Below are 21483 nucleotides of genomic sequence, written 5' to 3'. Positions count from 1 at the left end.
ATGAGGGAAAGATTATAATTCTTCTGTTTTGGTGTTAATTTACAGTATCAGAATCACAGCAGTTTTTTTTTTAACTTTCTTATTTTCATTTCTCGGGTAAGTTCATTGTAAGAAAATGCACTTAGTTTTTTTTGAATTTAAAAGCATAATAGTCAGTGAATAATAAAATACAGAAAAAAGTTTTTTTTTTATGGTACATTTGACCTGAAATGGACACCTTAGAATTAGAAAGTGCTGCAAATGTTTTCATCATATTCTTCATAATATTTTCATATTTTAGTAATTCAGATACTTGTAAACATTAAAACTTTCTGGTGCTTACTTTAAATAAATCTGGTTCTGAGCATCCTGATGTTTCAGGGTGACATCAGACATCCCAATGTCTTTGAGCGCTGATTGAGGTTAAATTCCACTTACTTTTGTCATAGCTTTTAATTAACTGTATAGGTCAATTATGATGCATAGCATGTCAGCAGAATATAAAACTGTGTTGGCCTTATGTAAAGTGTAGAGCACTGGATCAAATAAAATGTTAAGCACAAATGATATTCTTGGTCACGGGACCCAACAGTTTCTACCTCTGCAGTGTTAGCACAGCCTCTGGTGTGATTGCACAGAATCACAGAAATGCAGGTGTTGGAAGGGACCTCAAGATATCAAGTCCAACCACCATAGTAAGCAGGTTCTCTACAACAGGTAGCACAGGTAGATGTCCATATGGGTCTTGAATATTTCCATACGTGGAGATTCCACAGGATCTCTGAGCAGCCTGTAACAGTGCGCCATCACCTTTACTGTAAAGAAGTTCTTCCACGTGCTAGTATGGAACGTCCTGTGTTCAGGTTTGAGGCCATTGCTCCCTGTCCTGTCGCAACACACCACCAAGAGCCTGGCCTCATCCATTTGCCTCCCACCTCCCTTCAGACATTTATAAACATTAATCAGATTTCCCCTCAGTTGTCTTTTCCCCAGGCTGAACAGATGCAGGTTACTCAGCCTTTCCTCATAGGGAAGATACTCCAGGCCCTTTTTCAGCTTGTGTCAGCTAATGCTTTCCCAGACGATTCTCAGGCATGTTCTGGGAACACAATGAACAGCTTGCATCTGATTACCTTAGTTTGAAGAGAAAGATGATTTAGGATTATGGAGTGCACCATTCTCGGCCAGCTGGTTCCCAGTGCCAGCGAGCAGTCCCAGGCATTCAGTTTACTAGTACAGGCATTGCCTCCAAGTATGAGAGAAGAGTCATTAATTTAACTGGATTGGAGCCAGAGTGCTCAGTCATTTGTATAATCAAATTCTAAAGAGAGGAGATAATGTCTTAATTTATATTTTAATATTACTGATTGCTCATTAATATGTAATCAATCAATCCCTTACATTTCAGAGTCAACTTTTACATTAATTTATTGTTCGCTAAGGAGTTCTGCAGGCAGAATTCCGTATAAAAGTCCTGACACTGGCACTTGTAGATTCACAAAGTAGGTATCTAATTCAAAATCCAACTGAATTCAGTAGAATTTTGAGTAAACCTATGCTAAACAAAGTGGATGAAATAGGCTTCTACATAGGCTGTGTATTTCTACTTACTGTGGTAATTTACACTTACTATGTAAGCCATTGTAAGTAAATATATAACATAGGGACCTTAGGGATCCATCACTTAATTTATACTTATACCAAACAAAAAACTTAAGAGCTTAAAACTCAAACAGTTCTGAAATTCTTAGCAGCAGTACTTTAAAATGATAACAACTTTTCCACTGCTTTCCTATACTGGATTATTATTTTTTGTACTACCTTTAGCTTCCTTTACAAATCTTCTAGTCTTTCTGATTTCTAGTCATTATCAGTAGCTGTTAACAGTTTCCTCTTCCCCCACCTCCATTTGTTCTGCAGAGTTTTTAGAGATGCGCTTTGTCACTAAACTACTTGACTCACATGAGTGGTGTGGATCACTGCTAAGAGATGTTTATTTCTCCATTGCCCACCAGAGAAACTTAGATAAATAGCTTAGACTAAAAACCCAACTTTCAGGTGGCTAATGCTGGGTGAAATGAGTTTGTTCCAACCACATAAAATGCCACCTTATCCACAGATGTATTCAGAATTTTCTGATTTCTGGTTCTCAGTAGCTCTAAAAAGGTGAGTCTTGAATAGCTACTATGCCATAACATCATTAGATCTTTTAAAAATACTTTTTATTCTCATTTAAGTCAGGCTAAATATTTGCACTGGGAATATTGTCTGCAAGACTAAGGAGATGTGTTGGGGAAAGTCATTGTATAATTTGTCTGTATTTTTTATTCTTTTTTTTTTATTCTATTCTTTCTTCATTCTTTTTTGTATTCTATGTTCTTTTCATAAGTATCCTCTGCTGGCTGCTGTCAAAGATGGCAGTAGAGCTGACAGACTTTTGGTCTGGCTTGGGACGCTTTTACTTACATTATGAAGCAGATCTCTGTGATGTCCACTACGTCAAATCATTGAATTTGTCCCTCAAGTTTGGGGAGTAAACTACTGTTCTCTTTTTCTCTTTGACATAATTCAATTTGGCTGTGAAATGGTGAATTTGAGCTTCTACTAGATTTGTCTTTTTGGCACCTTCTTTTTTTAAAAGCAGTTTTATGCCCTCTTTTCTGTTCCAATTAGTTCTGTCTGAAGAAATTGGCCAAACTGTATGAACACTCCCTTTTATAGTGTCGCACCGGTTGTGCAGCCCACCATTCATCTCTGGTTATTATTTCTTCTCTTGTTTGTGAGCCTGAAAAGGCCAACAAGAAGATCAATTAGAATTCCTTTCTCTTCAGTTCCCCCTAAAATCCTTTAAGTCTTCTATAATTGGTTCCAATGTATATCACCTTCATCTGAGAGATGACAGATGACTTGCTTCGTATTCTCCATTCAAACTCTCAGTTAAATTTCCTACTTTTGGTCTATGGAGACTTAATTTCTTTCATTGTCCTCATTACTTTCCAGCACTCACTTCCTGATTTCATTAAGACTCTTCAGACTGCATTTCTGGCACTCATAGGGCCACTGAAAAGAACTTTTAAAAAGGTTTTAAAACTTTTGAAACCCTCAAGGCAGATGGGTATCTCTTGAAGCTTTATGATTTATTCTGCAGAAGAAGCAGAATAAGCAAGCCCCTGGAGTAGAAGCAAGGGTTACTCACTGTAAGAGAAAAGCTAATCCAAACAGTTCTCTAATGAGCACAGGGGACTTAATGTATGTCTTCGTTGTCTGAGATAGCACACTTTTTACTACGGATCATGTAGTTCTTACTGGCTATTACTCCAGAGTTGTTAAACTTTTGGGCAGTATTTATGAGAAAGAATGTGACGTGCTTTTATATATTATATTTCAGTTATGCATTATAGATAAATGTTTATTTAATTTCAAGTATAGCATCTGACATTACTACTGTAATCCCAACCTATAAGAGTCCAAAGCAAGGAAGGTCACTTCTAGAGAAACTTTGATAACGTCACTTCAAGCTAATATTTTAGAGATTTTCAAGGAAATACCTTCTCAATATGCTATCTATATTGGATAAATATCCACTAGCTGCATTCAGTATTTTTATAATCTGCACAGATTCATAGTTAATGTTTTCAAATCAAACCATGAATCTGTTCTCAAACTGAAGCAACATTCCAGAAAGTAAAACAGCTGCTGTTTGAGTAGGTTATTTTCATTTTTCCAGTAGTATACTGAATAAGAGAACAATTTTGTGGTCTTAAAGATAAAACTTCTGAATTGAATCCATGTCAAGTAGTGGCTGATCTGATCCTTTCTGGAAACAAAGGAAAATCAATTGTAGGATTTGACAGTGATGAATTAGACCACCAAGCCACAGAATCATAGAATCATAGAATGGCTTGGGTTGGAAGGGACTCCAAGGCTCATCAAAGTCCAACCACCCTGCCACAGACAAAGCCACAAACTTCTAGATCTGGTACTAGACCAGGTTACCCAGGGCCACATCCAACCTGGTCTTAAACACCTCCAGGGACAGAGCATCCACAACTTCTCTGAGCAGCCCCTTCCAGCACTTTGTCACTCTCTCTGTAAAGAACTTTCCCCTGACATCCAATCTAAACCTTCCCTCTTTGAGCTTAAAGCCATTCACCCTTGTCCTTTCACTATCCACCTGAGCAAAATATTGATACCCCTCCTTTTTAAAATCCCTTTTTAAATACTGGAAGGCTGCAATGAGGTCTCCTTGCAGCTTCTTTTCTCCAGGCTGAACAAACCCAGCTCCCCCAGTCTGTCTTCACAGGGGAGGTGCTCCAGCCCTCTGATCATCTTTATGGCCCTCCTCTGGACCCTCTCCAACAGCCCCAGATCTTTTCTGTATTGGGAGCCTCAGACCTGGATGCAGTACTCCAGATGAGGCCTGACAACAGCATAGCAGAGAGGGATAATCACCTTCCTGACCCTGCTGGCCACCGCCCTTCTGATGGAGCCCAAAATACCACTGGCCTTCTGAGCTCTAAGAACACACTGCTGGCTCATGTTCTGTTTTTCATCCACCATTGACCTCTATCACTTCAGAGGAAATTACTTCTTCCTGAATCATATACCTTCAATTGATGGCTGCTTAAGACTTCTTCTAGTAATGAGGAAGACATCTTCCAATGGTAATCAATTTCTGTTCTGAAACGTGCCATTATGTACAAATTAAAGTTAATGATGAAGTCGGTCATAAAATCATCCAGCTTTAAACAGATAGAATGCAAACAGTTGTTTGTCCAGTTGCATTGAATTTCACATCCTGACAACAGATCTTCAGTTGTAGATCCACAAATGAAGCTGAGCAATGACACTTCACAGAGGTTCAGTTACTGGATCCTTGTGGTAGATTTTCCTCTGAACACATCTGATTGATTGTCTCCTTGGTCTTGTGTAGCAGAATAGTGCATAACAGGAGTTGCTTTGAGCAAAAAACAAAAACACCAAAAAACAATATTAACTGAGACAGTAACTGAAAAAACTGCCTCTGTATTTCCTAATGCAGACCCAGTCTTGCATTTCTGCAGATGGGATCCTCAGGAGTCATTTGTCTTCTCATCACTGCAGTCCCTCCACTTCTTTTCTCTGTTAATGCTGGCTGATATGATGTAGTTGTAAAGCTCCGCAGCATCCAAACCATGTTTCTTCTTGACATTATGATACAAAGAGACCTAAATCTGATGCAGAGTATTGATTTACTCAGGTATTGCACCCAGGAAAGAGTATCACCAACATACACAGAGATGCAGTATTATTTCCTGAGTCTCCTCAGGGCTCTAGCAGCTGTAGAATCAGGCAAACTCTGCCACATTCACTAAATAGTGTAACAAACTGCCTGTTCTCATTCTGTAGGTCTCAGGAAGTCTACCTAAAGCAAATGATGTAATCTGTAAATCAATGCCGGAACCAAAGTATTATTTAGAAATAATAATCCTTATAAAGTGTTAGTTGCAGCTGAGATAAGCGTAGGCCACATAGAGCTTATTGATTATAAATGGCCTGGTTTAAAGCCAAAACTTTTACTCTTTACCTGTTGCACTCTATTAGGTGTCTGTTACATATTAATTTCTGTCAACAGCTAATCCTGTAAACTTGAAGATTAGCACTGTAGATAAAGGATAGAATGAGGCCTTGCTAGTATAGGCTAAGTTCTTCTCTGAGATTCACATCATTAACATAATTATTTTTCATAATGTTTGAGAAATGCCACACAGAAAAGCTGTATGATGTAACAGGCAGGTTTCATCTGTTTTATTATTTGAGCTCTGGAGGAGCTCAGCTCAGTTAGATCAATGCTTGGACTGTGGTACACATTTTATTAGTAACAGTGCTTCTGCTTGATTCGTAAAGATGGCAATGGCAAAGAAACGTTTCACTGCAAATTCTGTTTCTCATGAAGTCATTCCAATATTTGCTTTATATTGCATAGGAAAGTACAATTAGGGAAAAGAGGTCAAAGTCTGGCAAAGTAAGTGAATCAAGCTGTTTTACATTGGATTTATGGCTATACATCAGGGATATGTACAGATAGGTGGCAGTGGCTGGTTCAAACAGATTTGCTGACAATTTCAGTTCACCTCAAGAGGTGGGTGGTTGCTTTTTATTTGTAAAGATACAGCTTAGGAAAACAATTTCTGAATGGCTCCTTTAGCTACAACTGCTGTTTGAAATATTCTATTGAACCATCTTTAAAATTAGAAACATTTTGGTTGAATCAGACTTCATATTTATGCAAGCATGTGCATGTGTCTGTGTGCATATATGACTTCCATTCATTTTCATTTTTCTTTAATATAGTCTTCAAATGCAAGAAGAAAGAACAAAGATGTGACTGCTACTGTAAAAATAAGCAACAAAGCCCAAATTCAGCCTTACTGTAACCCATCTGCAGTGGGGCGACTGTGTTAGCTGAAACTATCTGTTGTGCTTGGACTCCTTGGGTCTTTTCAATTCCATAATACATTGATCCACATGTTTTGATGGGATCCTCCCTTACTGTCAACATAATTTTGGCACAATCATCTGACAGAAGTTTGCAAAAAGTTTTTCCAGTGGATTTCACCCACGATCTGTTTCCATTTGCACCTGCATACTGCTTTAATGTCACTTGTTTTGTAAAGTTTAAATCATAATTCCTCCTCAGTTCACAGGGAGTGAATTGAACTTCTGAAGTTTAATGAATACTGGGGTAATAGCTTGTATTTCTTCACTGAAAAAAAACAAGTATTGCAAATATGCTGGAATCTGAACTAATCAGAGTACACTGTTGCTGTGTTTTGTCTTTCGGTATGTATAGGAGAAATGGGAGACAAAGGACAGAAAGGCAGCATGGGACGGCATGGAAAAATTGGTCCTATTGGTTCAAAAGGTATGCTTAGTGCAATTGCTTCTCCATTTGTGTTTCAGATGAAAAACTGTTACCATTTGTGTTTGGTTAGCTACTCAGACTTCATCATAATGTCAGCCAAGTGACTGAGATGTATCAACCCCCCAGGATCAGCACACACAAGTCCATGAACCCTGTTGGGATGCATCCACGAGTGCTGACTTAGCTGAATCTCCAGGGAGATTCAGGCTTGACATTAGGAAATTCTACTCCAAAAGAGTGGTTAGGTGGTGGAGTCACCGACCCTGCAGGTGTTCAAGGAACATTTAGACACTGTGTTGAGAGACATGGTTTAGTGAGAACTATTGGTGATAAGTGGATGATTGGACTGGATGATCTTGGAGGTCTTTTCCAGCCTTGGTGATTCTGTGATTCTATGAACCAGTTACTTTTTGCTCTGATAGCAGCATTAAGAGCTGAGAATCCTGGTTTAAGCTTAAATAAAGACCTTCACATCCTAACAGGTAAGTGTGGACAGTTAAGAGAAGTCGTTGGGAAGACACACTGTATTTTGGCATCCTTCTAGGAACTGCAGTACTTGAATTCTAATCCTGCACACCATAGGCTTGGCCATTTGGACCAACCACGTTTACTTAAGCATCTGGATTATGTCTCTAGATTTAAATTGCACTATAGTGTATACAGCCCTTTTCACCCACAGGATCGGAATTTATTGCTTCTGTGAAGTTCACACAAAAAGAAGATATTGGTACATATTCTTTGTGCTCAAGTTTCATAGCTTTGGTTTGCCTTTTTTGTGGATTGACTAGGGCAGAAACAGTTTTATTTTTCCTTGGTCATTTTTCTACTTTTCACGTTTGAATGTTACTAGAGAAAAAAGAAAAAGTGTTAAATGTAACTGTTAATGAAAAAGCCTCCTTAAACTTATATTCTTTTTCATATTTTTAGGTGAAAAGGGAGATAATGGTGACATAGGACCACCAGGTCCTAATGGTGATCCAGGTAATTCATGATATACGTTGTCTATCATGTGAAGGATTTACTTCTCATTTATTCCTTGTAATATTTTCAAATTACTTAAAAACAATTTTTGAAGCTGCAATAGTTGCTGGTCATATAGTGTATTTGTTCAAACAATGTCTCAGAGCTAGTTAGAGGTTTGATGACTCCAGTGGGAACTGAATTGCAACTGTCAATATAATTAATCAGTGTTGGAAAGGGACATCTCTGCATAACCTGCTCAGGTTTGCAGCCAACACAAAGGAATGGGTCAGAAGATTCTGCCCCTCCATTGGGTATCACTGCAGCAGCAGGAGCTTACCAGGAATATAGATCCTCCAGAAGAAAAGGTTTGGCAAAAGAAATGTAAGCCTTAGAAAAGTGGCTTCTGATTTTGGCCATTTTGTTCCTTTCTAGCAGAATGCATTAAAGGTGCATCAATTAGTTGAGTTTTTTTATTACTATGAGGTCATAATCTGTCACTCAGTTCTTGATCCAGACATTTTCTTAAAGGACAGTCTTATAGTACACCTTCTTGGTGCTTCCTACACCAAGTAAATGGGTAGTCACATGCAGATTTGAATAATTACAGAACTGGAAATTGTAATTGATCCATTTTTTGAGATCTGAATTCATAGAAGTAGCAATTATCCTTTTAGTATTCTCATTCAGATTATCTTTGTCAAACCAATATCAATTTGGCTTAATAGATGTCTTTCTATTGTCTTCTTTTACTGGAAGAGGTACAGTAACTTCTGTATTTGAACAGTACAGAATTACATTTTACAGCTAATTATGTGCATTACATGGTTGTAACATTAGCCTTTTTGATCTCCCGTTTTAGATACCTTGTGAGGAACAGGTGAACAGTATGCTTTGTAGATTTTTGCTGTGGAAAAAGTGCTTTTTGGAAAAGATCGAAGAGAATAATTCTACCCACATTTGAAATTTTGATTAATGTTTTTATTCATTCATTCATTTATTTATTTATTTATTTTGGCAGGGGGTATCTCTCTGTGTTCAGGTTAGCCCTAATTATGCAGGACTGAAGCGTCTCATGAAAGGAGGTGTCATGGTTAAGCTCAGACAACTGTGAGAATTGTGATGGCATGTATTAGCAAAGGCTACGGGCTTCAGGCCATTACTTGTGAAGCAGATGTCCCTCAGGGCTGCCCGGATGGGCATTTTCATGAAGTTATTTAGTTCATGAAGTTATTAATTACTGAATTTAGACAGCTTTTTGATTTCAGCGTGTCTGTTTCATTTCATAGGCATCCCCTGTGAGTGTAGCCAGCTAAGGAAGGCTATTGGTGAAATGGATATCCAAGTGGCCCAGCTGACGACAGAACTAAAATTCATAAAAAATGGTAGGCTAACTTCATATACTTTCCTTTCACATTGTCACATTTTAATGGTGGAGCTGCTCGTAGAGAGTATCACCATTTTATATTGGATTTGTGAAGCTATTTTGGGGTGTACAGTAAGTTGGTTTATAGAAATGCGAGTGCTCACTTTTCAGCACTGCCCTCCCCCGCAGCTGTTGCTGGTGTGCGTGAGACAGATAATAAGATTTATCTGCTGGTGAAGGAAGAAAAAAGATACAAGGAAGCCCAGCTCTACTGCCATGGAAGAGGAGGGACGCTGAGCATGCCCAAGGATGAGAATGCCAACAATCTGATCGCCTCATACATCAACCAAGCTGGGCTCACCAGAGTTTTCATTGGGATTAACGACCTAGAGAAAGAGGGAAATTTTGTCTATTCTGATCGATCACCCATGCAGACCTTCAACAAGTGGCGTAGTGGGGAGCCCAACAATGCCTACGATGAGGAGGACTGTGTAGAGATGGTGGCATCTGGAGGGTGGAATGATGTTGCATGTCATATTACCATGTATTTTGTGTGTGAATTTGATAAAGAAAATGTGTAAGCTTATCTGCTCTTTATTTTAAGAAAAGTTTTTAAGCAGGTTGTAGCCATGTTTATAGAGTACAAGTAATATTTTACACGTATATGTGACATCAGTGTTGTACAGCTGTAAATACTATTTAGGTATTTCAAATATCAGTATTTACCCTTCAGAAGGGAAGAGCACTGATGAGTAAGACACAGATTGTTTTTTTCTGTAGGAGAATGTATGTGTTTAGAGAAAACTGTTATTTGGGGCTAAATTCTGCCCTCGAAACGTGATTGCATGACTGTAAGTGAAGGCAGATTTTCAGAATTTGGCCTCTAGTTTTTAGAATGATTATTTCTGAAGAAATAGATTGTTAATATTCTTTTATCTTAGCAAATCTGATTGTTAATTGCTTGTAGCACAAAAGGGATATTCCAACAAGAAGGTGAATAATTTGTATACTCCAGTTAATTAGCACAAATATTACTGTAAGCTTTTGGGGTTGGAAAGGTGTTAAAACTTTTTTTCTTTTTTTCTTTTTTCTTTTTTCTTTTTCTTTTTTTTAAGTTGCCAAAGCAATTCAACAGATCAGGAGTCCCACCAATTTTGTGAAGTTTCTTTATTAAAATGCTTGCATATATATCATGAGGAGGCCTTCAGTAAACCGAGTTTTAATGCTGGTGGGTGGAGGATTAACTTCATGTAATTCAACGCTGAAGGAGGGATCCATGCTAAATGAGTGATTTGGGGTTGGGTAAGGGTAATAGTAAGATTTTGGTTTTCAGCTATCTGTAGTTGAAAATGATTCAGTGAATGAACTATTTAGGGTCCCAAATAAATTTTGTTAAAGATGACCTTGGTTACAAAGCAAACAAATAGAATACCAACCCTCCACAGTTTAAGGCAAACTACATAAGTAGACCACAAATCTCACAGAAGTGGTTTAGCTGATTGTTTTGGCGGGAAAATGGCCTACATCGTTACTCGGACTGTGGGAGTGACCTCTTGAAAAGCAGCAACATTTTCCAAAATTCTCTTGTTTCTGTATTTAGCAATAATGTCACTTTGTGCAAATAATTTATGTACTCAATTTACAATTGCATATGATGGAAAATATGGTGTATATTTTAAGAAGTCAACAACATAGTTTCACAAAAGAAATGATGAATTACTTTGGATCTTCCTAGGAGGCCGATGCACGACATCTTATTCTCACTGTTAGGCATAGAAAGATGTCTACAAATCTCTGACCGTTTTTTCAGGAATACCCTGCACAATGTTTTATGCTGATTTTTAAGGAGAAGTGATTCTCTGTATAACATAGCAATCAATTTACCTGATAAATATGGAAGGTTGGTCTGCAAGGTATCCAGACTGGATCTGGCTTGATCTCCAGCAAGACAAGACCAACTGAAATCAACTCTACAGTACCATGGTACATATCCAGTGATCAAAGTATTCTGTTCATGTCCACAGTCTAACAATATTTGATGTGATGCTATAATTAAATACCTAATAAAGCAAACTATTTTGTTTGATATGTTTACTGTGTGAATTTGAATCTATTATACATATGTTTGGTTCTCATTCTGATGATCAGCAGCAAATTCCTATAGTATTTGAATATTCCAACTCCAGGGCAACTATTGTATGAAATAAATGGTCCTTTGACTCCTTCACCTTCTCTCTTATGAAAGTAGGTATGACTCCTATATTCTAGGCTTTCTTCAGACTGTGTATTGAAATCTATTAAACAATGTGAATATGGTTCTACACCAATACTCAAAACTCTTCACAGAATTTATAGTGGAAAAAATAGTTGGTTAGAGTAGTGGCTTTTGAATATTATAGTTATTTCCTGCCTGCTATAGAAATCCTCAGAAACCCTTCAAATCTCCAGCATACTTCTGCAAAGTCAATGCAGTCTAACCCTGAGTTACAGATATCTGGAGTTCCCTCATTATGCACATACTGAAGATGCTAGTTGTTTTTCACTCAGGTTTTGAAAGTCATCTGTAGCATTTGCTTTCCTCAGAAACATCAGAAGAGATCTTTTGAGGAGGTGGGAAGCTTTTTCAGATGCCAAATACTTCTGTTTTACCTGGAAGCCACACCAAATTTGTAACAATTGCCTTGACACATAGAGCAGTTGAATTTCAATTAATTGAATTTCAATTAAAATATGAAAAATAAAATAAATTTTAAAAAACATTTATTTCCCCCAGTTTTTATGTTCACCAGGATATGTTTTTGCAACTCTCGAAACATGAGGTGGAAAGGAAATCAGTTGTTAGAGCCTTCTATATTCTCTTGGCTGCCACAGTTCTGGTTTCACTGTTTGGGCAAGGGGAGCAAGGCTGATACTTAAGATCTCCAGCTATCCTGCAAGGAGCAAAGACTATACATCTGTTAATTACCCCTGTGTGGAACTGGGCAAGAAAGAAGGAGAGCTTGGAAGTGATGAAGCCCTTGATCATCTCTTTCACCTTCCAGTTTCTGACCTACATAGGCAGGCCCTAGCTGGAGGCAGAAATCAATGATTAGTACAGCTCTCAGCCTGCACAAATCCTTCTGAAGTGCATGGTGCTCTCGGTAGAATTCAGTGCTGCTGTTATAAGAAAAAATTACACGATAAAATAGTTTTGTTTGGAGCATTTTCTATGTGCATTAAAACCTGTTTTGTTAGATCATTACTCATTCTGTGTGGCTGTACAGAAGCTTTTTGAATGTGTCTGTATGACAAACATGCACTGACAGGTTTCCCAAACTGCTCTTACATTCCTTACTCTTGATAGATGATTTATTGTCCTAAAAGTTTCCCCATAGCCTGTATCTATTTTAGTGTAAATTAATGGACAAGTTGTCACTTTTTGAGAAAGCAACAATAATAGTTTTATATATGTATGTATGTATATATATATATATAATCACCCATTTAGGGTCATGAATGGCTTTTTCACATAAAATGCATATATCCTTCACCTATAGTACTCATGTTTAAATGCTAAGGTTGTGTTGTTTTCTGATGTCAGAGCCAGGTGTGCATTCCTCTCTAAGCTGACTTGGTGAAGTAATTATCTGGCTGAGACCAAGCTGCTTTGTCACTGTTGTCTTCCCAGCAGATCAGCAGATAGTGCATCACCCTGATACTAGAATCATAGAATGGTTTGGGTTGGAAGGGACCTTAAGAACATCTGTTTCTAAGCTTCCTGGTATCAGCAGGGATACCTCCCTCTAGACCAGGTTGCTCAAAGTCCCATCCACCCTGGCCTTGAATGCCTCCAGGGAGGAAACATCCATACCCTCACTGGGCAACCTGTTCCAGTGTCTCACCACCCTCACAGTAAAGAATTTCTTCCTAATATCTAGTCGAAATCTACCTTCTTTCACTTTAAAGCCATTTTCCCTTGTCCTGTCACTACATGTCCTTATGAAAAGTCCCTTGCCAACTTTCCTGTAGGCCCTCTTCAGGTACTCAAAGGCTGCTATAAGGTCCTATGGCGCCTTCTCCAGGCTGAGGTGCCCCAGCTTTCCTGCCCTCAGAGGGGATATGCTTCATCCCTCTCACCATCTTTGTGGCCCTCCTCTGGACCTGCTCCAACAGCTCCATGTCCTTCTTATGTTGTGGGCTCCAGAACTGCACACAGTGCCCCAGCTGGGGTCTCATGAGAGCAGAGTAGAGGGGCAGAATCACCTCCCTCGACTTCTCTTGATGCAGCCCAGCATGCAGTTGATCTTATGGGCTGCAAGTGCACATTTAAGACTCATGTTGAGTCTCTCATCGACCAACAACCCACATCCTTCTTCTCAGGGCTGTTCTCAAGCCATTCTCTGCCCAGTCTTTACGTGTGCTTGCCTGACCCAGATTCAGGACCTTGCACTTGGTTCCAGCACCAGACCCTGAGGAACACCACTCATCACAGGCCTCCACTTGGACATTAAGCTGTTTACTGCAACTCTATGAGTGTGACCTTCCAGACAATTTCTCATCCAGTGAGTGGTCCATTCATCAAATCAATTTTTCACCAATTTCTCACTTTCCAGTTTTCTCTTGTTTCTCCAGTTTTATCCCTGCCTGGCCCTGATCCCAACCCAGATTCACCACTTCACAACTTGGCTTCTTGGTTAAAGGTACTGACTCCATCTGCATTCTTAGAATCATAGAATCATTTTGGTTGGAAAAGTCCTCTAAGATCACCTAGTCCAACTATCTACCTACCAGCAATATTGCCCACTAACCTTATCTCTAAGTACCACATCTACATCTTTCTTGAACACCTTCAGGGACAGTGACTCCTCCACCTCATTGGGCAACCCACTTTTTTAGATAAGTTTTTCTTAATATTCATCCTGAACCTCCCCTGATGCAACTTGAGACCATTCCTTCTTGTCCTTAGCATGCTAAGCTCCCAGTCTGTCAGCCCTCGTGAACCAGCTGGTCCTTGTTGCACACTGACAGCTTATGTAACTACCTCTGAAAATGTCGTTTCACAACAGGTTGCAGGTTAGCCACAGAATTCCTGTCTGGCTGTAGATTTTACACTGCCTTAAATCACAGAGAAGAGCTGTAAAGAAAAAGAAAAAGAAAAAGAAAAAGAAAAAGAAAAAGAAAAAGAAAAAGAAAAAGAAAAAGAAAAAGAAAAAGAAAAAGAAAAAGAAAAAGAAAAAGAAAAAGAAAGAAAGAAAGAAAGAAAGAAAAAGAAAAAGAAAAAGAAAAAGAAAGAAAGAAAGAAAGAAAAAAAAGAACTGTATTTATACATGAGATTCAGACAGTCCTTATTGATACAAGGGAAATGGACTGCATCATTTTACATAAGCTCTGGATATGCCACCTCAAATATGAATTGTAAAGTAGTAGCTGTTTAGATTTTTATTATTATTAAACTTTTTTTACGAAAAGTGAGATTAAATATATGTTTATTGTAAAATAAGATGAAATTTCAGGATGGACAAAGAAACTTCAAAGCAGACATTTTTAAGAGACTTCCTTTAGGGATTCCAATTCTGAGTTCTGAAGCTTCACTTTGACCTGTAAAGGGATTTGACTTCCATTGTTAAAGTGTCTTACACCATGTCAGTTAAAGTACTCGGTGTAATGGCAGAAATATTCTACTTTATTCTTTATGTCTTGGTTTCCAATTGGAACAAGTTATCTTTCAGAGCTCTCTTGCTTGTCATATTGAAAGTTTGGTGCTTGAATCAGCTTCTGGAACTGATGTGGTACAGTAAACACTCTACTCTGAATACAAAGCAATAGATAGCTCAACCAGCATTAAGTAGATGCTCTTACTAATAATGAAAATGACTCATTTAAGTGTTGCACCATGTAACTAGCAGCTTATGTGCTATATTATAGATGTCCATTCATTACATTTATGTAGAACTCATGGAAGTATTTTAAATACGAAAATCTTACAAATTTACCTTCATCTTGAATTAAAACAAAATTATGTCAAAGTAACCAAATATGCAGCAAAATGTAAATTCCAGGTTTCCCCTAGATCTATATCCAGCTCCAGTTTTGATGAGAAAGCCAGTGATGACTGAAAGCCTATTGCTGACTGAATTAAATCTTTGAGTAGACACACTTGCCTACAGCCTGATGATAGGATACGACTGTACTCACACTTTTTGGGCAGCATACCCTTAGCTTTTATTTGCTCACTTAGCTCTCTATGTAAGCATTTGCATGAGAGTACATCCCAAGAGTGGATCTCTTTTCACTGAGGGTTCTGTCCTTCCAGTTTCATTTGTACTGTGGTACCAGTAGACTCATGCCACTCAACTTCTCTGGCACAGGTTATATACTGGGAGATTTTTTTTTTTTTTTTGTCTGCTGCGGCAACTGGAAATGCTGCATCTACATCTGTGAAACTGTCTGTGACCTGAGAGCTATTGTGCAGGACTGGAGCCAGCCACTATCCCATTCCCTGGGGTATGTATTGCAGGCTGGAGGATATGCAAACTAGCTTACTGTAAAGGAGAACTGATCTTGTTACTTAGGGAGAAAATGGTGCAGTGGAGGGTTTTGATGCTTGAGAGAGTGAACAGTTTCTTTTTAGTTTTGCTGTATTAGAAAAGAGCAAAGCACGTGAACTGGGAGAGAAAGGTTTTGTGGAGAGGAAGATAGCCGTGTACTTGAGGTGTTGTTCTGGCTGCATGCCTCCTAGCCTGGAGCTTCTCAGCTGGAGGAGGACTGGAGAGCTCTTGAGGGGGGAGAGCATGAAATGGAAAAGGTGGGAGAGGCAGAAAGCAGATGAGCAGAACCAGCAGTAAACAAGCTGCCCATGAGGAGAATGTATATGTTACCTCCAGCCATTCTCATGCTTCCTGGGAGGGAAATGTAGTTATCCTGTCATTCTCTATCAGTGTTTCACTATAGCTCTGGGTGAGTATCTACAAAAACAGAGGGAGGTAACCAATTCAGCATAATGTCTTGCCCAGTTTGGGTCTATGGCCAATAAAATCTACTACATTTTCGGGTATATTAATATATAAAATCAATAGGGATTAAATTAAGCACTGCTATTCAAAGGCTAGCTGTGTAGTATTGATGCCTTCTGTATATTCTTTGCATAGAGAAGTATGAATACCACTAAGAATTCAGCAACTGAAGACCTGGCATGCTGCTGAGATGTCTGTGTGTTACCATACTATCATCTAGTGGTGGTAAAAGGCAAGTAAACACAAAATGATTTATCTGAGCTGTAGTTTGCTTCTGCTTGCATCGGTTTCTCTGATATTAAGTGCAACCACTAATGTGGTATTGAACAACTGATTTCCCAGCTTTGAAGTTTTTAGTCAGATTTGTTCTTCGTGAAATGATTATTTTGATTTTTATCAGGTGTGTGCTGATTCTTTTAAGTCCAGTATAAATGCCGAGGTGAGAGTTCTTCTTCCTCTTCTCACTAAGAAGTGAGAATTGTGCCCAAATGAGTTCAGTGATCATGCCTTGGAGCTAAGAAAAAGAAAACAAGTCAAGCTGTGCTCTGCAGGCCAGTATCTTAATGCAGGTGCAGATCTTCACCTGACATCAATCAATGGCAGTGAAGCCAAATTGATTTGTACCTCCTGAGGATTCAACATAGCGTCTTCATAAATTCCAGGCATATGCTTATTTCAGAAAGAAAGAGAAGTATTTTGAGCTGTATACATTATTCTGATCACTGTCATTCAAAGTCTGATCTCATGTAAAGCATCCATTTCTCACAGAAATTTCTCAGCAGCAGTCAGTTGTGATACAAATATTGAACAGCTGAAGTAGATGCATGTTGTAAAGCTTTACCCTTGAGAGTGGTTTGCAAGAGTTTGACAACAGAAGACAAAGAAATGGTAAAAACATTCAACGTAAAGAGTAAGTCCTCTACCACATCATATTCTGTGAAAACGAAACCTTTGTGGCTCTTTTTGCCACGCACAATGTTGATTCATAAGGGTAGACGGGTGCCATCTAGTGAAGAAAAGATTTGTTGCATATTTAAAGAGCCACAAATCCAATTTTGTCTTGCTTCATTCCTGAGTATGATTGGAATTATAAAGACAGACAAACCTTTGATGCTTGTTCTGGCATCAGCTTTACATTAGTTTTTGAAGAACAAAGCTAATATGATCACGTGCTGCTTTTCCTTCTAACAACTTTTGAATCCTTCAGTCACTATCAACCAGATGTCAGGAGGTCTCAGAGATAGGAAGTTTCTAAATATTTTCTGTAAAGATGTAAACAGATAGTGAGTGGCACCAAACCTGCTGGATTACAAGAAGCATTTGGACAGTCCTCTCAGAAATAGGGTTTGAGTTTCTCACAGTCCAGTGTGGAGCTTGGAGTTGGACTCAATGATCCTTGTGGATCCCTTCCAATTTGGGATACCTATTCTATGACACCCCTCTGTCCCTACTGAAGAAATGGCTGTGGTGTGAATCCATCTGTTATTAAACATCTTCAGGGATAGATGTGGCACTGAGGAACACAGTTTAGTGGCATGGTGGGGATGGGTTAACTGTTGGACTAAATGTCCTTAGTAGTCTTTGCCAACCTTAATGACTCTATGATTCTGTGATCTTGGAGACAGTCTATATGCAGTCTTAACTGCAGGAAGAGCCTGCATGACCCTCACATGCATCAATGTGTCCCTCTACTAATTATCACTGACTGCTTTGACAGAAGGTCTCTGCTGGCTCTGAAAAATTATGTTTCATGTACATAGGCTAACACCTAAACAGAGACTTTTAAATGGAAGTGTCCAGATCCCTGAGGTCCCCCTGCTGCTTCTGGTTTGCCAGAACACTTGGCTTGGGTTCTCTGGGTGGGATTTTCTTCCTCTAATTTTAAGCATCAGCACTGTAGCTATCACACTGTAGCTAGTCACATCACCTCTCTTTATAGTCTGTGGGGAGAAATAAGTGCATTTAGGGTATGATTCATCTGTCCTATTTTAGATGTCTAAATTGGGATGAGAACATTCCTTGTTCTGCCTGCTTATTTCTTTCCATTGCCCTAAGGTGAGACCAAGGTGATGAGCTAAAATACAGACATCTGCCTGATCATATGCATCCCACCCACTAAATCTCAAGAGCTTCCATCCCACACTCTCCATTATATGGAGCTGCCACTCAGATGTTCCCCCTGCTGACCAGATGTGTTGTGTAAGGTTATGAAGAAAGGCTATCTGAGGCTGCCAAGGAGGTGTGACCTTTGTTAGAAGAGCATGACTTGACACAGGTGGTTTTCTGTCACATGGCAGATTCAGATGTCTTCTGTCATGCAGTCCAACGTTGTACTGACTCATAAGTCACACTCAGGAGAAAATCAGTGCTCTGCCTGCAGAAAATAGCTCTTCTTTTTTCCCCTTCCAAGCTGGCAGTTATGAACACAATGTTAGAGACAAGTGGAATTTCTTCTTACCACTCTTTCTTGCCTGAGAGAGAGAATAACAGTTCCCTTACTTCTTCCCTGCCAATGAGGATGTGTGGTAATTCACTGATCCTTGTGCTGCAAAGCAATAAGCCAATGAGCAGAAGCTTTAGGAGATATGATGAGCAGCAGAGAAAATAAACCATAAACATAGCCATGGCAGAGCCAATTTCAGAGATTTCCACGCACGGAGTGTCTTGCTTGACTAGTTTCAGTAGCAAAAGCTTGGCAGAGAAGCACTGTGGGTGTGTTCCGTATACCCAGATAGGAACATACCACACTGAAGGTATTAAAAACTGGTGGTGTGCTGGATTTTTACAAGCTGGTCCTCAAACCTTCATCTAATCTGTGAGCCAGAAGACAAAAATAAAAGTACTCCTTTTGCATGGACATTGCGAGACAAGGAACTCAGATGACTACTGGGGTGGTGGCAAAATCTGAGCGTAATCCTGAAGGTCTCAGGACCAGAGAAAGAGAGCACACTACACTAAAGGTCTTAGGAAGTGTTGTGAGGCATTCATGGCAGAAAGCCTTGCAAGGGTAATGCTGTTTGTTTTGGACAGGAAGACCCGAGGAGGACATTCCTTACCAAGTTCTTCATGAAAGTGGAAGGTATCTTCAGAGCATAAACACGTTTTCATAACGTAACATAAACAACTTTTCCATGGAAACAGACTTTTTTTTTTTTTAAATAATGAAAATCTGTGTTTGGTGGCCTTTCTAAAAGAGTATAGGCTGCCTGAAGAAGCACATGCTGCTGTATGTGTGATATTTCTGCCCTTTTGAACATCTGCCAGGAAGAAATGCCACTGTAGAGGAATGTAGAGGCACTGCATAGTCCTGGCCCAGCAGCTAGCCCTAATCAACACAGAGGGGGGGCAGACTTGCCCATTTAGTGTCACCATCAGAAAGCACAACTGCATCTGTACTACCTAGAGAATGAATGGCTGATGATGCATCATGAAAATGCTTTACTGAGGCGCTGCTAGTCTATAGACAACGTATTTCTTTTTAATTTGATGGAAAAAGCTTTTGTCTGCTGTGTTGAAAAAGGAAAGGCTGAAAGATTTACTGTCTCAAGGTTAATTGCAATCAGATCTCTGCTGCAATTAATTTTAACAAGGGAAGAGAATTGCAGGCCAGAAATAAAGAAAGAGCAGGTGAAAGAATGTTAAGCTGAATTAGGAATGTTCTAGTCAGCAGGGTCAGGTGAAATTTGGTGCAGAATACTTAAGAAAGTTGCTGAAGCAATTGCTGAACTATTAGTGATTGTCTTCAGGTGCTTATGGAGAAACAAGATGTCACAGAGGTGTAGAGAAGCCTTCACACTGCGCTGCTATTTAAAAAAAAAAAACAAAACAGGGAAAAAATTGAAACATCATTTAACTGAGGTAACAAAAAAACATGGTTAAGCAATTAAGTTAAGCCATCGAGTGAATAATGATGTAGACAATCATTATTCACTCGATGGCTTAACTTAATTGTGGATTTATCAAGAACAAGGTATGTTAAATCCACCTTTCTTTTTTTTGAGAATGTTTTTCTGAATCTTTTCTTGATGCAATCCCAGGTGATGTGCTCATATGCCAAATAAGCAGTATCTTTCATTATGAACATGGGTGTACTACTTGTAAAAATGCTGTCAAAGAAATATTATCAGTGCTTTTGGGTCACGATGAGATGGCATTTCAGGTCAGAGCTCTGTGGTATTTGTCCTGGGCACCATCCTACTCAGTATTTATACTGATGTTTTCAATGATACAATTGAAAACTTTATTTATTTATTTATTTTTATTTTACTAGGAAAAGCTTCCTCTCCAAAAGAGTGGTCAGGCATTGGAACAAGTTGCCCAGGGAGATGATGGAGTTATTGTCCCTGCAGGTGTTCAAGAAACGTGTAGATGTGGTACATGGTTTAGTGGGCAGTGCTGGTGGTCAGTGGACAGTTGGGCCAGATGATCTTAGAGGTCCTTTTTAACCATATATGACTCCATGATTTACTCAGTAGAAAAGTGCCTGACATCAGCAAATGAAACGGAATAGCAGAAAGGTAAAAGTGAGGAAATGGCCAAACATTTATGAATGGCAGAAACGATTAGGCGATTTTAAGTTCAGGCTCATTCTCAAACTGAAAAAGACTTTAAGATTTGATGGTTTGTCCAATAAGACATTTAATGCAGAGATGTGGAATATTCTGGAATGTACTCCTATATAAATGCATGGAAGGGAGCTATTTTCACTCATGGAAGTGGAACGCTGGATTCACTTCTGAGCAGAGAATGAGGACAGTGTGCTGGGAATCCAGAAGTGAAGCAACAAAGCTGTGCAATTGTTGGAAACTGTGATCTGTGAAGAATTCCATGATTCTATGATTAAGAGCCGAATTTCATCTGCAAGAATTAAGTAAGGAAGTGTACAATGCAGGTTGTTCACAAAAGATGAAAGTGGATCACTTCCAGTGCCCACTAATGCTATGTAATGAAAAAAAAACAAACAGCCAGGCTAAATGTGAAACTAACAAGGTTTGGTTTGGATGCCTGTCTCCCAGCATCTGCTCTTGTCCTGTCCTCCAAAGGACAGTCTGTGTTGCTGCTGTCTTCTGCTTGCCTCGTAATTGCCAATTCCAGTAGTGGTGCCTGGGAATGTGAAAGGTCTGTATGAGGTTGTCATGATGGTCACACCTTGCCACTTGAATGCCACTAGGCAAAGCAGCTTCTCCTGGTTCCTTCCAGGCCTGCTTTTCTGTGCTGCCATGCTATGACTGCTTTTCCTGACAGAGCGTATGGAGGTAAAATCAGGGAATGTTAGCTGGCAG

General features: G+C 39.1%; 1 protein-coding gene across 2 annotated transcripts in view; it reads left to right on the top strand.

Annotated features, from left to right (window-relative positions):
• Positions 1–10406, top strand: part of COLEC11 (collectin subfamily member 11) — a 35207-nt gene extending 24801 nt beyond the window's left edge. The window contains exons 4-7 of one of the 2 annotated variants that reach the window (XM_065730752.1): positions 6812–6883; positions 7811–7864; positions 9133–9228; positions 9399–10406. In XM_065730752.1, coding sequence (XP_065586824.1) covers positions 6812–6883; positions 7811–7864; positions 9133–9228; positions 9399–9790 — 614 coding nt within the window. In that variant the 3' untranslated portion in view covers positions 9791–10406. Of the gene's footprint in view, positions 1–6811; positions 6884–7810; positions 7865–9132; positions 9229–9380 lie in introns of both variants that reach the window. The other variant, XM_065730751.1, reaches the window with a different exon arrangement.
• The last annotated feature ends 11077 nt before the right edge of the window (positions 10407–21483 follow it).

The sequence above is a fragment of the Cyrtonyx montezumae genome, unplaced genomic scaffold, assembly GCF_038088225.1.
Source record: "Cyrtonyx montezumae isolate F1298 unplaced genomic scaffold, pur_monq_1.0 scaffold_13, whole genome shotgun sequence".
NCBI classification, from domain to species: Eukaryota; Metazoa; Chordata; class Aves; order Galliformes; family Odontophoridae; genus Cyrtonyx; species Cyrtonyx montezumae.
This window is presented reverse-complemented; position numbering and strand designations above follow the sequence as displayed.